The following is a 21,328-nucleotide window of genomic DNA, read 5'->3' as shown; positions in this document are numbered from 1 at the left end:
CTTTTAATTGAAAAATTCTAGGTGCTTCATAATTGACCTTTTGATACAAAAATGACCTAATAAATTTGCCATTTGTGGTTCTTGGTGTTGAGGTCTACAGGACAAGCTAGGGAGTCTTCAAACCTTGAGCTGGCCCTGGCTGATTTGGCTCAGCGGTTAGGGCGTCGGCCTGCGGTCCAAAGAGACCTGGGTTTGGTTCCCGCTAGGGGCACGTACCTCGGTTGCAGTTTGTCCCCGGCCCTGGTTGGTCGTGCAGGTGGCAGCCACTCAATGTGTCCCTTTCATGTCGATGTTTCTCTCTCCCTCTCTGTTCTTCTCTCTCCCTCCCACTCTACTTGAACAAAAAATGAAAAAATGTCCTTGGGTGAGGATTAAAAAAACAACCTTGAGCTGAATTCCATGAGGGGTTATTTGGCTTTTGAATCGGTTTTTCCTTGTCTAAGAGGTGGCAGCAGCCACAGCGCCCACCTTCTGGGCAGCTTGTTTCTTGGCATGATGAGCCTGTAGAACCACCATAGCTTCATCCACCTTGGAGTGAGAGACTCGGGGGACTCCAGCATGTGCAGCGGTTCGGAGTTGCTGATCTCTAGGAGCATTCCTGTAATCTTCCCAGCCAGGTTCGAATGCATGGTTTGGATGAGTGGGAACAAATGTTCTCCCAGAATCTGCTTCTGTTCCTGGGGGTGTGCTGCAGCCAGCATGGAGGCAGTCGGGCTCCGGGCCCTGCACATGGACCGCAGGCTGGGGTGCCTGCAGAGGCCGTATGGCAGGGTGAGGGCTGCGGACCCTGGAGGCGGACTTGTAAGGTACAGCAGCCCGAGGTGCAGCAGCAGCCACAGCAGCGCGAGGTGCTAAGTTCTGCCCAGCTGTGGGAACACCTCAAAACTGGCAGTTGTCGGTCAGCCCTTGCTGGGCACCACCAGCCCCACGAAAGTCCATTGCCAAGTGGCCTGGGCACTCAGACCCAACTCTCTGCGCAGTAGTAGGGAGGCCACAAGAGGCTGGAGCCAAACGGCGGAGAGCTGGACGGGCCCAGCCTGGCGTATAGCACTTGGCGTTCCTTGGAAGCCTTGACGTCTCCCACCTTGCTGCCAGCGTAGATTAGGTCTCATCTGTGCTAACTGGTAGGTGTGTGACATGGAGATCTTCCCTGAGCCTGTGGAACTGCTGGCACAAAGTAGCCACCAGCTTCAGGCTGGGACTGATTTAAGACGGCATTGGCAGGGGGTGCTCTCATTCTGGCCACCCGCTGCACGTACTGGTTGGTCAGGTGAGCCTTTCGCTCTTCCTTCCTCTGGGCCCCGGCGACATACAGTGGCTTGGAGTCCATTCATCTCGGTGACTGCTTTGGTTGCCTCTCCAGGCGATGAGAGGCAGACTAAGCCAAACCCTTGGGTTCTCCCATCCTCCAGCATTACCTTGGCACTGGTGATGGATCCAAAAGGAGAAAACTCTTTCCTTAACGTCTCATCATCAGTGGTGTCACCCAAGTTCTTAATGTAGAGATTAAGAACTCTGATGTTGACTAATTCACTTGTTTCAGCTATTCAGATTTCCATTTTAACCCGGCTTGCTCTTCCACTTTCTTCTGTGCACGGCCTACAAAAATGACTTTTCCGCTGAATTCTTTTCCATTTATCTCTTCCACAGCCTATTGGCATCCTCGTGTTTTTAGTAACTCACAAAGGCAAACCTTTGGATTTCTCACTGAGATCTCTCATCACCTTGACACTTAGGGTCTTACCGAACTGGCCGAACAGCTCTTTCTGACTCTCATCATCCACCTCTTCCCCAAAGTTTTTGATATACACATTGGTGAACTCCCTGGCTTTGGCTCCAACCTCAGCTTCCTGCTCTTTCCCAGACTTGAATCGGCCCACAAACACTTTGCGGTCACTGGGAGGCAGAAAAAGTATCATAAAGTGCCTTGTTATTTATAGATTTGTCTAGGTTCTTGCTGAAGACATTTCCCACACCAGATTTTCTCAAAGAGGGATCCCTCTGAGACCACAAGATGAGGATTGGTTTTCCCTTAATCATATCAAGGTTCATAGGATCCAAGGCCGGCTCAGCGTCAGCCAGCCGCCGGAAGTTGATGTAGGCATAACCCGGGGAGCGGTGGGTGATCCTACAGCGGCAGACCCGGGTGGACACACAGGCCCCGCAGGACTGAACTTTCCATACAGCATGGCCTTGGTGACATCCAAGTGCAAGTCACCCACGTACAGGGAGGCCATAGGGGAGCTGCTGGTGGCAGCGTTCATCTTCCCAGCCGGGAGGACTTCTTATAGGGACCACACGGGACAAAGGGGTTCTTCTCCGAGGCGGTCACAGGGGGCAGAGTGAAGCTGAGATGCTGGAGACTCAGAACAGGAGGGGACAGAGGAGTTCGGGCGGCTCGTTGGAGACTGAAGGCAGCAGACTGGAGGCTCTCAAACACAACATGGCCCTGTCTGGGAGTTGGTCATTCTCAGCTGTCCTGATCTGAAGCTCCGAATTTCAAAGAACCAAGTGTATTAAAATGGGGACTTCCCTCCAAATTACCAAAATTTTCAAAAAGCCAACCAAAAGGTGCCCACGTGGCCTCTGGGACATGCGTTCCTCTTTAATGTAGGCCTCGGGCCCCTGGCGGTTTAAGGTACAGCAGCCAGGGGCGGGGGATACAGACCCTCAGCCGAGGCTGGCTGGGGAGCCGGCGAGCAGGAGGCTGGGGCCGAGCGCGCAGCCGCCTCCACCCACGCCGGCCGCGGAGGGCAGCGGACACGCAGCGGACACGCGGTGCACCGGAAGGCCGGGGCGGGGGCGGGGGGACGCGGGGCTGCCACGGCGTGGACCGGGGGGCCAGAGTGGAGGCGCGTGGGCGCGGGTGGGCCCCCAGTGGACCGACAGACGCGGACACCGACGGACACTCAGGACCCAGGTGCGCTGGCAGCAGCGGTGGGCGCGGGCAGGATGGAAGCGTGCAAAAGTGACTTCCCCGTGGGTTCTCCGAAGAGGATTCGCTCTTCCTTCCTTCCTTCCTTCCTTCCTTCCTTCCTTCCTTCCTTCCTTCCTTCCTTCCTTCCTTCCTTCCTTCCTTCCTTCCTTCCTTCCTTCCTTCCTTCCTTCCCTCCCCCCTCCCTCCCTTCCCCCCTCCTCCCTCCCTTCCTTCCTCCCTTCCTCCCTTCCTCCCTTCCTCCCTTCCTCCCTTCCTTCTTCCCTTCCTTCCTTCCTTTTTTTCAGATTTTAAAGCGATTTCGTTTTTCTCTTTTGTCTTCAGGGTGCTGAGCCCCAAGCGGCGGACTCCACCCCGCAGCAGAGAAAGGCGGTTGGGGGAGCCACCGCTCCATTGACACCCGCCCCGGCGGGCGCTGTCGGTCAAGGGCCTCGCGACCCGGGTGCAGTCCTGCCGCCCACTTAATGGCAGCATAGCATTCCATGTTATGACGGTATCATGATTAATTAAATTAATTCGCGGACCTTGGGTTGTTTTCAATATTTAATTGTTGTGGACAATATAGTACCGAGTGACTTGACCACTCTGTAGTATTTCTGAAAAAGAAATTACTAGAGAACTGATCCATTGTCAACTTTGATGCCGCCAAACTGATGTCCATTAGGGCTTGTCCTAATTCTCCCCTATCTTTCTGTCCCCACCCCAGATGAGAGCCTTTCTCCCACCACCTGTCCCCAGCACCACCCTTTACTAACTTCTTGAACCTTATCAGATAGGTGAAGGATGGTATATTGGAGTCCCTTTTAAATGAGTTTGGTTATCTTTTAATGTTTCAGAGTTATTTATCATTCCCTTTCTGTGAACTCTTAGCTTATATTCATTTTTAAAAATTTATCTTCTTTTTTTTTTTTTTGGTACGTACCCCTAGCGGGAACCGAACCTGGGACTCTCTGGTCCACAGGTGGATGCTCCAACCACTGAGCCAAACTGGCCAGGGCAAAAAAATTTATCTTTATTGTTAAGAGTATTACAGTCCGGCTGGTGTGGCTCAGTGGTTGAGCGTCGACCCATGCACCAAAAGGTCCCTGGTTCGGTTCCCAGTCAGGGCACCTGCCCAGGTTGTGGGCCCGATCCCCAGTGGGGGGTATGCAGGAGGCAGCCAGTTGTTCTTTCTCATTGATGTTTCTATCTCTCTTTCCCTCTCACTTCCTCTTTCTCTAAAATCAATAAAAGGGAACAAAATTTTTTTTATAACATGAGTATTACAGACGTCCCCCACTTTCCACCCATTGTCTCCCTCCACCTGGTTTGGGCTCCTGCACTTCCACCAACCCACCCCTCTTCCCTCTGAGATCTGTCAGTCTGTTCCCTGCCTCCGTGTCTCTGGCCCTATTTGTTAAAATATATTTTGTTCATTAGATTCCACAGAGAGGTGAGATCATGTGATATTTGTCTTTCTCTGACTGGCTTATTTCACTTAGCATAATATTCAGCAGGTCCCTCCATGCTGTCTCAAAGGGTAAAAGATCTTTCTTTCTTTTTTTATAATTTTATTTTTTCAGATAGAGTGGGAGGGGGAGGGAGGGAGAGAGAGAAACATCCATGTGAGAGAGACACATCAACTGGCTGCCTCCCACATGACCCCCACAACTGAGGTACGTGCCCTTGATCAGATTTGAACCCAAGACTCTTTGGTCTGTGGGCCGGCCCTCTAACTGCTGAGCCAAACCAGCCAGGGCAAGATCCTTCTTTCTTATAGTTGCATAGTATTCCATTGTCTATATGTACCACAGCTTTTTTATCCACTCATCTACCGATGGGCACTTGGGCTGTTTCCAGATCTTAGCTGTAGAACGTAACACTGCTATGAACACATGGGTGCATATATTCTTTCTGGTTGGTGTTTCGGGATTCTTAGGATAAATTCCTAGAAGTGGGATCACTGGGTCAAATGGTAGTTCCATTTTTAATTTTTTGAGGCGACTCCATACTGTTTTCCATAGTGGCTGCAGCAACCTTCCTTCCCACCAGCAGTGTACTAGGGTTCCCTTTTACCTACATCCTCGCCAGCACTTGTTGTTTGATATTTATTGATGGCAGCCATTCTGACAGGTGTGAGGTGTACCTTGTTGTAGTTTTAATTTGCATCTCTCTGATGATTAGTGACATTGAGCATGTTTTCACATGTCTCTTGGCCATCTGTATGTCCTCTTTGGAGAAGTGTCTATTTAGGTCCTTTGCCCATTTTCTTTTTACGTTTTTTGATTTATCTCATACCTCCCCCCACCCCAGACCCCCTTCTCTGAGGTTTGTCAGTCTGAACCATACTCCTTTCTATGTCTCTGGGTCTATTTTGTTTTTTTTGTTTGTTTGTTTGTTTGTTTTTAAAAGTCTGAATTTTATTTTTATTTATTTATTTTTTTAATCCTCACCGAGGACATCTTTCCATTTTTTGTTCAGGTAGAGTAGGAGGGAGAGAGAGGACCAGAGAGAGAGAGAGAGAAACATCGATGTGAAAGGAACACATCGAGTGGCTGCCACCCACACGACTGACCAGAGCCGGGGACAAACTGCAACCGAGGTACATGCCCTTAGTGGGAACCGAACCCAGGTCTCTCAGGACCGCAGGCCGACGCTTTAACCGCTGAGCCAAACCGGCCAGGGCTCTGGGTCTATTTTGTTCATCAGCTTATTTTGTTCATTATATTCCACAAATAAGTGAGATCATGTGATATTTGTCTGTCTCTGATTGGCTTATTTAACTTAGCATAATACTCTCCAGGTCCCTCCATGTCGTCTCAAAGGATAAGAGATCCTTCTTACAACTGCATAGTATTCCATTGTATATAAGTACCGCAGCTTTTTTATCAAGTCATTTAGTGATGAACACTTGGGCTGTTTTCAGATCTTAGCAATTGTAAGTAGTGCTGCTATGAACATAGGGTACATACGGTCTTTCTGATTGGTGTTTCAGGCTTCTTAGGTCATATTCCTAGAAGTGGGATCACTGGGTCAAATGGCGGTTCAATTTTTATTTTTTTTAGGAAACACCATATTGTTTTCCATAGTGCCTAGCGTGTGTATTAGAGTCCCCTTTTCTCCACACTCTCGCCAGCCCTTGTTGTTTGATGATTGGTTGATGGCAGCCATTCTGGCAGGTGTGAGGTGATACCTCATAATTGTTTTAATTTGCATCTCTCTGATGATTAGTGACATTGAGCATTTTTTCATATGTCTCTTGGCCATTTGTTTGTCCTGTTTGGAAAGGTGTCTATTTAGGTTCTCTGCCCATTTTTAAATTGGATTCTTTGTCTTCCTTTTGTTGAGTTGTATGAGCACTCTATATATTTTGGAAATTAACCCCTTATGTGATGTATCATTGGCAGTTATGCTCTCCCATATTGTGGGTTCCCTTTCCATTTTAATGCTTATTTCTTTTGCTGTGCAGAAGCTTTTTAGTTTGATGTAGTTCCATATATTATTTTTTTCCTTAGTTTCTCTTGTGTTAGGCGTTGTATCAGTGAAAATTCTGCTGCGTGTGATGTCTGAAATTTTGTTGCTTACATTTTCTCATAGGGTTTTTATGGATTCATGAGTCACATTTAAGTATTTTATCCATTTTGAGTATTCTTGTATATGGTGTAAGTTAGTGATCTAGCTTCATTTTTTTGCATGTAGCGGTCCAATTTTCCCACCATTTATTAAAGAGGCTGTCTTTACTCCACTGTATGCTCTTGCCACCTTTGTCACATATTCATTGAGCATAATTAATGGGTCAAATTCTGTATTCTCTTATCTGTTCCATTGATCTATATGCCTGTCCTTGTGCCAGTACCAGGCTGTTTTGATTACAGTGGCTTTGTAGTATAAACTGATATTTGGTATTGTGATCCCTCCAACTTTGTTCTTCTTTTCAAGATTGCTGTGGCTATTCGAGGTCTTTTTTGGTGCCATGTAAATTTTTGGAGTATTTGTTCTAGTTCTGTGAAATATGTTGTTGGTATTTTGATGGGGATTGCATTGAATCTATAGATTGCTTTGGGTAGTATGGACATTTTACTGATATTAATTCTTCCAATCCATGAACAAGGTATATGCTTCCACTTTTTTATATCTTCCTCTGTTTCTTTTTTAGATGACCTGTAGTTTTCTGCAAATAAGTTTGGTTAAGTTTATTCTTAGGTATCTTAATTTTTTTGCCACAATGGTAAATGGGATTGCCTTTTTAGTTTCTCTTTCTGTGAGTTCATTACTACTATATGAGAATGCTGTTAATTTCTTGATGTTAATTTTGTATCCTGCTACTTTGCCAAATTCATTTATTAAATCTAGTAAAATTTTTTATGGAGTCTTTAGCGGTTTTTTTTATGTGTAATATCATGTCATCTGCAAATAATGACAGTTTCACTTCCTCCTTTCCAATTTGAATTTCTTTTATTTTTTCTTCATATTTAATTGCTGTGGCTAAGACTTTCAGTACCATGTTAAATAAGAGTGGCGAAAGTGGGCATCCCTGTCTTGTTCCTGTTCTTAAGGGAAATGTTTTTAGTTTTTGCCCACTGGGTATGATGTTGGCTGTAGGTTTTCCATATATGGCCTTTATTATGTCGAGATATGATCCCTCTATTCCCACATTGCTGAATGTTTTTATCAGAAATGGGTGCTGGATTTTGTTGAATGCTTTTTTAGCATCTATTGATATCATATGGTTTTTATCTTTCATTTTGTTTATGTGGTGTACCACATTTATTGATTTGTGAATATTGTACCAGCCTTGCATCCCTGGGGAGAATCCCACTTGGTCATGGTGAATAATTTTTTTAATGTATTGCTGGATCCGATGTGCTAATATTTTGTTAAGGATTTTGGCATCTATGTTTATCAGGGATATTGGCCTGTAGTTTTCTTTCTTTGTAGTGTCTTTATCTGGTTTTTGGAATTAAAATTATGCTGGCCTCATAAAATGAGTTGGGAAGTATTCCTTCTTCTTGAATTTTTTGGAATAGTTTGAGGAGAATGGGTGTTAGCTCTTCTTTGAATGTTCAGTAAAACTCCCCCATGAAACTGTTCAGGCCCTGGCTTCTGTTTGCTGGGAGTTCTTGATTACCTCTTCAATTTCCTTAATTGTTATCGGTCTGTCCAAGTTTTCTATCTCTTTCCGGTTCAGTTTTGGGAGACTGTGTGATTCTAGAAATTTGTTCATTTTGCCTGGATTGTCCAATTTGTTGGCATATAATTGTTCCTAGTATTTTAATGATCCTTTGTATTTCTGTGGTGTCAGTTGTTACTTCTCTTTTATTTCTGATTTGTTTATTTGGGTCCTCTCTCTTTGTTTTTGTTGTTATTATTGTTAACCCTCACCTGAGGATATTTTTTCCATTGCTTTTAGAAAGGGTGGAAGGGAGCAAAGGAGGGGGGACAGAGAGAAACATCCATGTGAGAGAGACACATCAATTGGTTGCCTCCTGCATGAGCCCTGACCAGGACTAGAAATCAAACCTGCAACCCAAGTAGGTGCCCTTGACTGGAATTGAACTCGAGATTTTTTGGTCCACAAGTCAACACTCTAACTGCGGAGCCACACCAGCCAGGGTTTGCCCACTTTTTAATTGGATTGTTTATCTTCCCCTTGTTGAGTTGTATGAGTTCTTTATATATTCCTTTGTCCATTTTTTATGAATGTGAGCTGCTAGTGTTTTCCCTTCTTCATAGGTAAGAGCTCTTTATTTGGGAAGTTGTCTTCGTCATTGCTATGAACTACCCCCACAGTGGTTTTTATCTTCAGGCCTAGCATGCATTGCTTTTTGCAGAAGACAATCTCATTTTTGTGGAATGAATTCATCAATCTTTTCCTTCATGGCATCTTGTTTTGTCTTGAGTTCAGCAAATCTTTTCTCACCTTGAGATTTTTTTTTTTAATATAGTCCCTGGTTTCTTCTGGTACTTCTATAGTTTCTTTTTCTTTTTTCCCCTACTAGTCCTAATTATTCTTTTCAATAAACTTGCTTGTATAATATTTTTATTTGGGGCAGGGACTTTGTCCGCTTTTCTGAAACACCAAACATACGAAAGTTTCTTGCGCACAATAAGAAGTTGATGAATGGATGAGTGAGCAAGAGAAGACTGTGCAAGGCCCTGGGCTGGTTGCACTGGCCACAGCACAGGGCATTTGCTCAGCCACCACCAAGAGAAAAGTGCAGTGTTAAGAAGCACATGCTCACCCTGAACAGGTTGCTCAGTTGGTTAGAGCATCATCCTGATATGCCAAGGCTGTGGGTTCAATCCCCAGTCAGGTACATGCAAGAATCAACTAATGAATGCATAAACAAGTGAAATAACAAACCGATGTCTGTCTGTCTATCTCTCTTTCAAATCAATCAAAAACAACAACAACAAAGAAGCACATGCTCTGTAACCCATGCCTGAGCCTTCTAACTGCTATCTGTGCTGTCCTTAACAAACCTGCCACTCACCGCTCTGTATAGTCCTTGTCTGGCTCCCAGAACAAGGCATTGAGACCTTTCAGGCAGCTCAGAACTGGCCCCAGCTTCCTTCCCTTCCCCCATTCCACAAATATCTCTAAGCACCTTCTATTTGCCAAGCACTGTACTGGGCACTCAGGTGTAAGTTGGGTAAGACCAGCCATTTCCCGCTGAGGATGATGGTCCAATGCTGGAGGGGGACAAGTGGGGCAGCAGTGAGCTGGGCAGAGGGCGGACTGGGAGTCTGGGAGCTCAGAGAGTTGGTTCCTTCCCAGGACCAATGGTGGATGGTATGTCAGTTTCCTTGGGCTGTTGTAACAAATAACCAGAGTTGGCATGTAAAACACATATTTTCTTGCAGTTCTAGAGATCAGACGTCTCACACAAGTCTCTGTGGGCTAAAATCAAGGTGTCAGCAGGACTGCATTCCTTCTGGAGCCCCTAGGGGAGAATCTGACTCCTTGCCTTTTTTCCTAGTTTCTGAAGGCTACTTGCATCTCTTGGCTTGTGGCCCCTTCCTTCATCTTCACAACAGGAACCATATCCCTCCAGCTTCTGCTTCTATTGACACATGTCCTTCTCTGCTCCTTCTTATAAATCGGGACCCTTGTGATGATATTGGCCCATCTGGATCATCCAGGATCACCTCCCCATCGCAAGATCCTCAACTAAATCACATCTTCCTTCAAAGTCCCTCTTGCCACGCAAGGTCACATATTCACAGGTTCTGGGGATTAGGCTATGGATGTTATTTGGAGGCATTATTCAGGTTCAGCTTATCTCCTGCTCCCACCATCCTCTCTCTTTACTCTGCCAGGAAGACCCAGAAAGTCATGTTTCTCTACCTGTTTTCTTCCATCTGCACAACACACACAGACATTTTCTCATGTTTTTATAGAGCAGTGACTGAAGGTGCTGGCTGGGGAGTCGGCCAGGTCAGCCATTTCTTTATCAGTGAGACAGGACGAAAACCACAGCCACCTCAAAGGGCTGCCATCATGATTCAATGAGATGTATCAATCAAATGCTGGGCAGGATGTCTGATATCAGATATTGGCTGTGACATCTGCTGACTCATTAGGATTGATTGCTGTAGCCAGGGCTGTATTGTTCTAGCATCACTGTGATCTGTTAGCTGTTCTTGGACACCCCTCATTGTCCATCTCCTTCCTTTGACTGTCCAACTTCTAGAAAGATTTGGGGGCACCTGCTGCCCCAGGTCTTACCCTCACCTCTCCTTCGGGAAGCAGAAAGACCCTTCCCTGCTTGGACTCCCACGACTTTCCCGGGCCCCAGGCACTCCCCACCTGATGCTTGGCCTGTGGGCCATGGGCTTTTCCATCCTCCAACATGGCGGCCCCTTAAGATCAGGACATCAGGACTCCATGGGGCTGCCCTTTGGATGCAGCTCGCAGCCAGGTGTCCTCAGCTTGGCTCTGGCTGCATATTAGACTCACCTGGGGCTTGTAGGCGTCCTGATGGCTGGGCCCCACTCCTCAGCTGGCCTGGGGATAGGCCATGGCAGACACATTTCTGCAAGGTCCCTGGGGTTCTCCAGCTTTGGAGTCTCTACTGTTATAACCCCCCCTTTCAGGAGGGGGAAACTGAGGCAGCCAAGGGGTGGTTTCGGATAAATATGTCAAAGAAATAAATGTATCAGTCATTAAACAGGGAAGCAATCATTGGGGTCTAACACTGTCAGTGTGTGAAATGAACTGAATCTCTGAGCCAGTTGGAAGGGCAGAGAAAGCCCCGTTCTGGCCCAGGGAGGCCGGAACACCCCCAGGTGCCCTGTGCGGCCCCCTCCAGCAGCCTCCGCTCTGAGATGTCCTCGTTGCAGACCATTTGCTTGCGGCTCAGGAAGGCCCACTCACTGTTGCCTGCCCTGGCAGCCAGCGTGGGTCCTTTTGCCCCAGTCAAACAGTACTGTGGGGGTCACAAAAGGTCACGTATTGTGTGATTCCATTTATATGAAATATGCAAAGTAGGTAAATCCGTAGAGACAGACCGCAGATTAGTGGATTAGGAGCTGGGATGGGAGGGAATGGGCAGCGACTGGAATTGGAGATGAGGTCTCCTTTTGGGGTGGTGGAAATGTCCAAAGAAGTGGTGGTGGGACAACACTGGGAATGTGCTAAGTGTCCCTGAACTCTTTAAAATGGTTGATTTTCTGTTATGTGGATCTCACCTTAAAAAAGAACTTAAAAAACAAAAAACGGAGACCCAAAGAAGGGAGGGGTGGCTCCCCCTGAATCGGGTTTGACAGGAAGTGAGAATCAGGGGTGCCCCCGAGGGCGCCTGACCTCCATCAGGGCGTGCCACTCGTCACCAGCGGAACATGCCGTGATTCAAGCCGACAGACACCTACGAAGTATGTTCTTAAGGGAGTAAGAGGGCCACACGTGAGCGTCCTGAGCAGAAGCCACCCCCCTGCAGGCGGGACAGAGGCCACGTGCTCAGTCGTGACTTTCTGAGTATGACAGCCTTGCAGTGAGACGGGGTGAGCCCTCGCAGGTGATGTTCCAGGGCCCAGGCCACGTCCCAGCAGCCCCGGAACACAGGAGGGACCTGCCAGACCCCGTGACGGGGGTTGAGAAGTGGTTGGGAGGTGGAAAACTAGAGGCTGCGGGTGTAGACAACTTGTTACTGAGCTTGATTACGGACAACAGGAGGCGTGAGTGTGGACATCTCCACTGCACGGCCCTGATCCCAGTGGAAAACCCAGGACAGTATCGACATGTTCCTGGAGAGAGTGAAGACAGAGGAGATAGAAGGCCGGGTGGGGCAGGACGGAGGTCTGAGACCTCCAGAGAGTTCATGGCGGTGGAGGGAGTTTCTATCTGTGGCCTGTAAATGGCTTTTTAAATGATTTTATTGAAGTAAAATTAATTTTTAAATGATTTTATTGAAGTAAAATCCACATAACATAAAATTAACCATTTTAAAGTGAACAATTGAGTGCCATCTAGAACATTCACAAGGTTGTGTGACCCCCTGCTGCTAGTGGAACCCCCAACAGAGGGTCCCGGAACATTTTTGTCACCCCCAAAGGAAACTTCACGCCCATTAACAGTCACTCCCATCCCTCCCCCCCCCCCCCAGGTCCTGGGGGTTAGGACTTCAGGATTTGTGTTTTGTTTTGTTTTATCCTCACCCAAAGACTTTTTTTTTTTTTTTGCATTTATCTTCAGATAAAGCGGGAGGGAGAGGGGGAGGAAAAGAGAGCGAGAAACATCAATGTGAGAAAGAGACATTGACTAGCTGCCACCCACATGACACCAATGGAGGCCGGGGCCAAACTGCAACCGAGGTATGTGCCCTTACGGGAACCGAACCCCGGACTCTCCCATCCGCGGGCCGATGCTCTAACCACTGAGCCAAACCGGCCAGGGCAGGGTTTGTGTTTTGAGGAGACAACAGTTCAGCCCATAACGTAGCAGGTGTCAGCCCTTCCTTCCCTCCTGTGGCGGAATACTTTTCCACTGTGTGACTGGAGCACATCTGATTTGTCTATCACGCGTTGTTGGACGTTTGAGCTGTGGTGCGTTGTGCTGCTGCGAACATCCGTGCGCCTGTGTTTGTTCCTGGCCTCGTTTGCATTTCTCTTGTCACATACCTGGGAGTGTGCAGGTGGCTTTTACCCGGAGGCCAGGTGCCCTCCCCCTTGGGGCTCAGACTCTGCCCCCATGGTGAGCAGATCCTCTGCTCCTGGCTGGGGGTCCCAGCGATTCCCCAGAAAGGGTGGAAACGCCTGCTAGTCTTGACCCACCGAGACAGGGGAGTTGCTTTGTTGTTGTTCTGGATTTTTTTTTTTTAATTGTGGTGAAATCTATATAACGTTTGCCATCTTAACCATTTTCTTTTTTTTTTTTTTTTTTATCCTCACCCAAGGACATTTTTTTCCATTTTGTTCAGATAGAGTGGGAGGGAGAAAGAGGAAGAGAGAGAGAGAAACATCGATGTGAAAGGACACATCGAGTGGCTGCCACCCGCACGACCAACCAGGGCCGGGGACAAACTGCAACCGAGGTACGTGCACTCAGTGGGAACCGAACCCGGGTCTCTCTGGACCGCAGGCTGACACTGAGCCAAACCAGCCAGGGCTGTGGCTGTCTTCTCTGTCTTGGCAGCATGGTTTTTGGCTTAGCAGTGGTGGAAGAGGAAGAGAAGGAGGGTGATGGCCACTGGGAAGCCAATCAGAACATGCTAGTGGTCCTGGGTTGGGTTGTGGTGTGGGGCATGTGGGTGTCCGGGCTCCGTGGGTATGAGATCACCAGGAGTTTCTTTGCTCACAAGCTCCAGTAGGTCACTGAGGTGAGACCACACAGAGGGGTCTTTGCTGAAGACAGCATAGCATCTGTAGGTCCCTGCCTGTGTGGAGGTGACATGGTCCAGGTGGAAGGTGGTCTGATGCCCATTGTCCTGGGTGTGGAGCTTTGTCTCTGGGTGGAGGAAAGTGCATCTTCTTTGGTGAGAAGAAATACAGGAAATCTGACTTTGATTCTTTAGTTCCTGGCCCTTTGTGGACGTACCTGCCGCATGTGAGGTACATTTACAAAGTTGTTTTTGTTTTTTGTTTTCAATCTTCAAAACTGCCCAGGGACACACAGACCATCACCCCTGCTTACAGGGCTGGTGAGTGACACAGCAGGGTGTGAGCCCTGGTCTGAGCCATTCCAATGGTGTGCTCTTTGTTGCTCTCTGCTCCTTCCTGTTCTTGCGTTTCCTAAACGTAGCTGAGCCACTGCCGCTGTTTCCAGCCAGGTGCTGGAGGCCTGGTCCCCACAGCAGGCACTAGCCGGCCTTCACTGGGAGCTCACAGAAGGTCAGGGCTGCATGGACATGCATGTAGTGGCTTGATTCTGCAAAAGCATGACCAGGTAGACACCATCGTCCCCATTTTGCAGCTGAGGACATTACAGTCACGCAAACTGAGACTCGTGGCTGAGAGCATGTACCCAGTCACCTGTCCAGTGGAACCAACCACATGTGCATTTCCAGGAGGGCCCTGATCTGATCGACAGATGCTCAGGGAGCAGCTCTGGTGTACCAGACACTGGCTCCACCTTCCGGAGTGGCTGAATTGTGAGCAGAAAAAGGCAATTAAGTGATAATCACTTGTTGGTGATTGTGCAGGTGGCATCAAGGAGAGGTCAGGATGCTGAGAGGGTAGAGCAGGTTGACTAATCTGGTCTGGGAAGATGTCAAGACAGAATAATCCATCTATCTCAAAAGCAGAGTTTCTCACCAGGCCGCTCCTTGTAGTGGGGCGCTGTCCTGTGCACTGTGGGGTGCTTGGAAGAATGTCTGCCTCTACAGACCAGATGACAGTAACACCCTCACCCCCCAGTTATGATAATCAAACATGTGTCCAGTCATTGCCAAAGTCTCCTGGGGACAGATCGCTCCTGGCTGACTTTAGAGTATGGTGTGGCAGCCACGACAATGTGCATGGGACTCCTTCAGGGTCACTAGAGAGGCCCATTTCTGGGGGACGCAGGATTCCTTCAATGGACAGCATTGTGTCTCATGGGCATAGGAAGCAGGTTCTTTGCTAGGTGTGCTGCTGCCCCAACAAGACCAGGATTCTGTAAAGGAGAGCAGGGGACGGACATGAGTGGGGTCTGCTGAAGCCTTATTGAAGACTGTTGGGTTGTCCTCCTGAGAGCGACTGGAGCCTCTCCAAGTGCTTCAAGCATGGGTGTGTGTGTGTGTGTGTGTGTGTGTGTGTGTGTGTATGAGAGAGAAATAGAGGTGGGGGGAGGGAGAGGGAGGACTGGATGTATGCTTTCCAGGGTCACTCGGGATGCTGTACAAAAAATGAATCAGGTATGGTCATAACCAGAAAGAAATGGCAAGACCAAGACCAGCCATGGGGCCAGGTCCTAAAACCCCAGGATGCGTCCGTCTGTGGTGTGAGCAGGAACTGAGCACTTTATTTGGTACCAAGGCACCAGCCCTTGAGAACAGAATTTATATTCTGTGTCATGCTATGAGACACACTTTTCTTAAAAGTGAATGACATACAGTGATCGTAACGGTGACTTAAGGAAAGCTCAAGATGATGGAGGAGCCTGTTGAATGACCTGTGTAATCACTGTGTGTGTCCTGGTCACTGGCCTAAGTGAGGAGCATCCCTGCGGATGGACGTGGTTAGCAGAACATTTCTAAGCAAGTCAGACATTTGGGAGATGCCCTGTGTGTGTTGGGGGAGGGGGTGATTTGGCAAGAAGGAAAAGAGGAATTTGCCACTTCTGTTCCAGCTGAAGGAAGAGGGAAGAGGTTAGCCCATGTCTTTCTTCCCTTCCTCCTTCCCAGTGCCCAACACCCTGGTGAAAAAGAAAAAAGATGATTATCATGTCCTGGGTATAGGGATACTCAGAATAATTTTGCAAAAACACTTCATATTTTCCTGATTCTGAGGTCTCCTCTGTGTTATAGCTTCCCATGCCCTCCAGGTATTTCATGTGGCTTCTTCCCAGGCCTGTCAGTCACTCAAAGGACTCATAAAACAGGCTGTGATACCACCTGTCGCCATCAGGGGGCACTCTCTAAAACATGCCTCATGCTTGACGGAGAATCCCAGAAATTCAAGGTCCAGGGCTCTAAATATGTAAATTGTTGCCCTGCTCTGTCAGCTTTGCAAGTTCCAATCTTAAATAAGATTGCTTAAGTATCATAGCCAATGAGGTTTATCCGAGGAGCGATCATTACTAAAAAGATTGCTTAAAAAACAGACCCGTCAATATTAGCCAACAATTGGAAACAACCCAAATGTCTAGCAACAGCAGAACCTTATCTGCTGGGCATACGTTCCAAGACCCTCAGGGGATGCCTGAAACCTTAGATAGTACCAGACCCTTCGTATATACTATGTTTTTATCCTGGTACATACATACCTGTTCACTTACAGGAAGCACTTTATGACGTTTTGTTTGTTTGTTTGTTTGCATATCTGAATTGCCAGTATCACTACTCTGGTGCTTTGGGGCTATTAAGTAAAATAAGGATTACTTGAACACAAGCACTGCAATACAGTGACAGTCGATCAGATCAATGATAGCTGTGAGTGAGATCAGATCCGTGAGTGGGGGGCATACACGGCGTGGATACACTGCACAGAGGGGTGACTCACATTCCGCGCAGGATTGAGTGGGTTGGTGCGAGATTTCATCACACCACTCAGAACAGCGAGCAACTAGAAATTATAAATAGTTTTCTTTTTTTCTTTCTTTTTTATTTTTTTAATCCTCACTCGAGGACTTTTTGTTTTTTGTTCAGATAGAGTGGGAGGGAGGGAGAGGAAGAGAGAGAGAGAGAAACATCAATGTGAAAGGGACACATCGAGTGGTTGCCACCCCCATGACCCAACCTGGACTGGGGACAAACTGCAACCGAGGTACATGCCCTTAGCAGGAACCAAACCTGGGTCTCTCTGGACCGCAGGCCGACGCCCTAACTGCTGAGCCAAACCGGTCAGGGCATAAATCGTTTCTTTTTTTTTTTTTTTTTTTTTATCCTCACCCAAGGATATTTTTCCATTTTTTGTACAGATAGAGTGGGAGGGAGAGAGAGGAAGGGAGAGAGAGTGAGAAACATCGATGTGAAGGGACACATCGAGTGGCTGCCACCCGCACGACCAACCAGGGCCGGGGACAAACTGCAACCGAAGTACGTGCCCCTAGCGGGAACCGAACCCGGGTCTCTCCGGACCGCAGGCCGACGCTCTAACCGCTGAGCCAAACCGGCCAGGGCATAAATCGTTTCTTTCTGAACTTTTCTGTTTACTCTTTTCGGACCACGGTTAAAACCACGGATAAATGAAACTATGGATGGGAGGAGTTGCTATGCTTAGTGGAATACTGTGCAACCCTGAGAATTAGCCAACCATTGCTGCATGACTCTCACTGGCAACACTGAATGAAAGAAACCAGATGTGAGAGTATGTGTTACATGTGACCATTTATATAAAGTTCATACCCTGGCAAAACTAGCCTATGGTGACAGAGATCACGATGGCCATTGCCCTCCGGGGGCTTAGGTAGCACGCAGGAGCTCTGGGGGCAGTAGTATCTGTTTCTTGATTTGGAGCCTGGTTTTATGGACCAGTTTGTGAGATTCGATCTGTACAGTTAAGATTTGCGCACTTTCTTTGTGTATATTATACTTTTAAAAGATGCGTCAGGCCCTGGCTCAGCAGTTGAGCATCAGTCCTCAGACAGAGGGGTCTCGGGTTTGACTCCCGGTCAAGGGCACATGCCTGGGTTGCAGGGTCAATCTGGCCCCAGTCTGGGTCATGCGGGAGGCTACTGATTCATTTCATGTGTTTCTCTCACATCAATATTTCTCTCTCCCCCCCCCTTCTACCCCCTTCCCCCTCTCCCTTCCAAATCAATCTAAAAAAAATCAATGAATAAATATCCTTGGGTGAGGATTAACAACAAGAAAATATACATCAGTATAAAACCTCAACTTGCTTAACAGCAATCTGCTTTTTTTTTTTTTTGCAGTGCGATGAACAATATGAATTGAAAGCAATTGAAAAAGAGAAGACAGTGATCGCTCTGACACCCAGGGAGGCCAGCAAATACAGCAAAGTGGAGTTGGCCAAAGCATTTTACGTAAGAACTGGATTGGCGTGTGATGCCGGTTGCGGGCAAGTTTTCAGATGAAGAAGAGAGGAACCCAGAATCCTGAAAGCCGCTTTAGAATTCAGTGCTATAATACCTTTTTATTGTCATTGTTCAAAAAAACAAAAATACTATTGAAGTTGAACTGTTCTGATGTCCCCTGTGGAATATTGTCAGCACTGACGTCAACAGAACTAACCCTTGTGAGGCCCTCACCAGGGGGTCTTCACCCCACCCCCCCCCCAGACACTCAGTTACATGTTGCTCTTGGTCAGAGACACGGACAGGCTGTACCCCACGCAGCTGCACAGCGGCACAGCCAGAGGTGGATCCAGGAGTTTTGACATCGAAGCTCAAACTCTTAACCATCCCCTAGTCACACCCTTCACCTTTTATCATCCCTGGTGTTGCCAGTTCCAATAACCCAATTCTAGTGTTTCTCGAGTGAATATGAATTATTGAATTCCTGGCCAGTGCAAAACTGAAAAAAACAAAACAAAGCACACACACGCTCACACACACACACACACACACACACACCCCACCCCCACTCCATGAAGCTCTCCTCTGAGGCTGAAGGATGTTGCTTGCTTCATGTTTTTAATCATCTTGACGGAGAAAACATAATGTTGTGTTTGTATGTTCATTCCTAACCCACCACACTTGGGGAAAGCATATAAAAATTCACTAATAACAGGGTACACGCCACAGTTTCAAGGAAGTTGGCTGTCAGTGTTTCGTGCCCATCTTTCCTTGAGAATAATTCAGAAGTCTGTTTAGATTCAAGTCCTGCTTGTTACTTTTCTTTCCTTGCCTAGACCTTTTACCCTCCCTTGAAAATGAGCTTGATTTCTTTCTCTATTGAAAGGAATCTGGAAATCAACTTGGATTTTTCTGTCACCTCTGCCACCTGGCAGAGCAGTCTTGTCAACTTTTTTAAAAACAAGGATACTTTTGTTGCAACCAAAACACCAAAGTTTCCTGACATAATTACTGACTCAGATGAGCTACTTGAATGTTACTTTGTGTAAAGAGCTTGACATTGTGGCAGGCACAGTGTGTGCCCAATATAATAATTTTAGCTAGTATTGTATGTAGGGACAGGCCTTCTTTCTGTTTTTGTTTTTCTTTTTTTTTTTTAATTTTTACTTTTTATCCTCACCCAAGGACATTTTTGCATCTATCTTCAGATAGAGCGGGAGGGAGAGAGGGGGAAAGAGAAAGAGAGAAACATCGATGTGAGAGAGACACATTGACTGGTCGCCACCCACAGGACCCCAACCAGGGCCGGGGACAAACTGCAACCGAAGTACGTGCCCTTAGCGGGAACCGAACCCGGGTCTCTCCGGACCGCAGGCCGACGCTCTAACCGCTGAGCCAAACTGGCCAATTCTCATTTTATTTTTAACTGTGGTGAAATGCACAACATAAAATTGACCATTGTAAGCATCTGCAAGTGTGCAGTTCGATAGTGATGGGTACGTGCACCCTTTGGTACCCACTCTCCAGAACTCAATCATCTTACAAAACTTGACACCCAGCAGCCAGTAACTCACATTCCTGCTGCTTCACCTTTGGGCTGTTGAGAATAGAGCTGCTACGCACCCACGTCACAGACTCTCGTCCAGATTCCTTTCAGTGCTTTCAGTATATCTACACCGAGATGTGAAATTGGGGATCGTGTGGTAGTTCTGTTTTAATATTTTGAGGAAACTGCATACCATTTTTGTTTTTAATTTTTTTTTCTTTATTGATTTTAGAGAAAGAGGAAGGGAGAGGGGGAGAGAGACAGAAACATCAACGAGAGAGAACATCGATTGGCCGCCTCCTACATGCACCCCGCTGGGGATCAGGCCCACAACCTGGGCATGTGCCCTGACCGGGAATCGAACTGGCAACCTCTTGGTGCATGGGTTGATGCTCAACCACTGAGCCACACCGGCCGGGTTCCATACCCTCTTTTACATGGCTGTACCATTTGACATTCCCAAGGCCTATTTTCTTCGAGAAGAAACTCTCTCCATTTCCTGCGACAATGGCACTTGTTGACATTTGGGCCCGGGTTTGCTTTTTCGTGCTATCATTGTAGGGCAGGAGTTTGATCTAATCGAATAAGAATCGGACTGTGGGGTTTTCCTTCTCTCTCTCTGTCCCTATGTGCTTGTGGTCTCTGAACGAGTCCCCTCTCCTGCTGGAGCAGCCCATGTTCCTCGTCCGTCCTGCAGGCGGCGGGCTTCCAGCGTGGGGGTTCTGTGGCTTGGGCTCCGTGGTGCTGACTGGTCCTGAGCTTGCGCTTGACTGCATCCCTCTAGGTGGACTTTGAGAAAGGGCTGTCGGAGTTCTCGGTGAAACAGCGCAGGCTGGTGCACGGCTGGAACGAGTTCGTCACTGAGGAGAGTGAGTCCGTGTGGAAGAGGTACCTCCAACAGGTAGGACGGTCGGCGTCACTCCCTGTGTGTGACCCGGGGAGGGCGGGCAGTCACTCATTCTCTAAGTATTCACTGAGGGTGTCCTTGGAGCAGTCCCAGGCCTGGGCGGCTGTACTACAAAGGTAGAAAAGGCTCCCCTGCCTTCAGGCTGCTCTCAGCCAGCAGGAGGGACGGCCACGTGTACATCACTGACCACCCAGGCCGCCGCGGTCAGGGGAAGTGGTTACACTCACCAAGGGTTTTCCACCTGCTAGGCGCCATGCTAACTGAGTAAGTGAAAAAGTAAACATTAACTTACTTTATCTTCCTCCTGATCTTCACTCTGAGATGAGAAGGGTGAAAACAGAGAAATTGAACTATTTCTCCAAGCTGTGTAGACTTAGCAAACTGAGACACACAATGTCCCTTTAAATTTGCATTTTTGATAGATAAACAAACAAAAAAACAACGTTTCAGTATAAATAGATCCCAAATGTTCCATGGGACCTACTTCTATGAAGAACAAGAAAAAAAGTTTTTTGTGTATCTGAAATTCAGATTTTACTGGGTGTACTGTTGTTTATCTGGCCACTGGAGCCCAAGACCACACAGCTGTAAGTGACAATGCTGGACAGGAAGCCAAGTGTCTGGCTCTGGGGCCCCAGCCCTTCTTCACTGCTGCCTCTGGTGCAGGCAGGGTGCTGAATGCAGGGTGCACACACCAAATGCCTGGAAACCACCGGGAAGAGGAAAGAAAGTTCTGAAATAGACATGGCTTCAAGTGTCAGTCTGGAAGTTAACACCCCATCACCAGCTCAGAAAGCCACAGTTAACAGGCAGAATTTCCTAGATGCCTGAAGACATTCAGATTGC

General features: G+C 47.6%; 1 protein-coding gene and 1 pseudogene across 1 annotated transcript in view; one reads left to right on the top strand and one right to left on the bottom strand.

The window, feature by feature from the left end:
- ATP2C2 (ATPase secretory pathway Ca2+ transporting 2) overlaps positions 1–21,328 on the top strand; it is a 69,715-nt gene that overhangs the window by 7,397 nt on the left and 40,990 nt on the right. The window contains exons 2-3 of the mRNA XM_036274470.1: positions 17,928–18,038; positions 20,360–20,476. Coding sequence (XP_036130363.1) covers positions 17,928–18,038; positions 20,360–20,476 — 228 coding nt within the window. The remainder of the gene's footprint in view (positions 1–17,927; positions 18,039–20,359; positions 20,477–21,328) is intronic.
- On the bottom strand, positions 439–2,264 carry LOC118638511 (annotated as a pseudogene).

This window comes from Molossus molossus, unplaced genomic scaffold (assembly GCF_014108415.1).
Source record: "Molossus molossus isolate mMolMol1 unplaced genomic scaffold, mMolMol1.p scaffold_m16_p_21, whole genome shotgun sequence".
NCBI classification, from domain to species: domain Eukaryota; kingdom Metazoa; phylum Chordata; class Mammalia; order Chiroptera; family Molossidae; genus Molossus; species Molossus molossus.
This window is presented reverse-complemented; position numbering and strand designations above follow the sequence as displayed.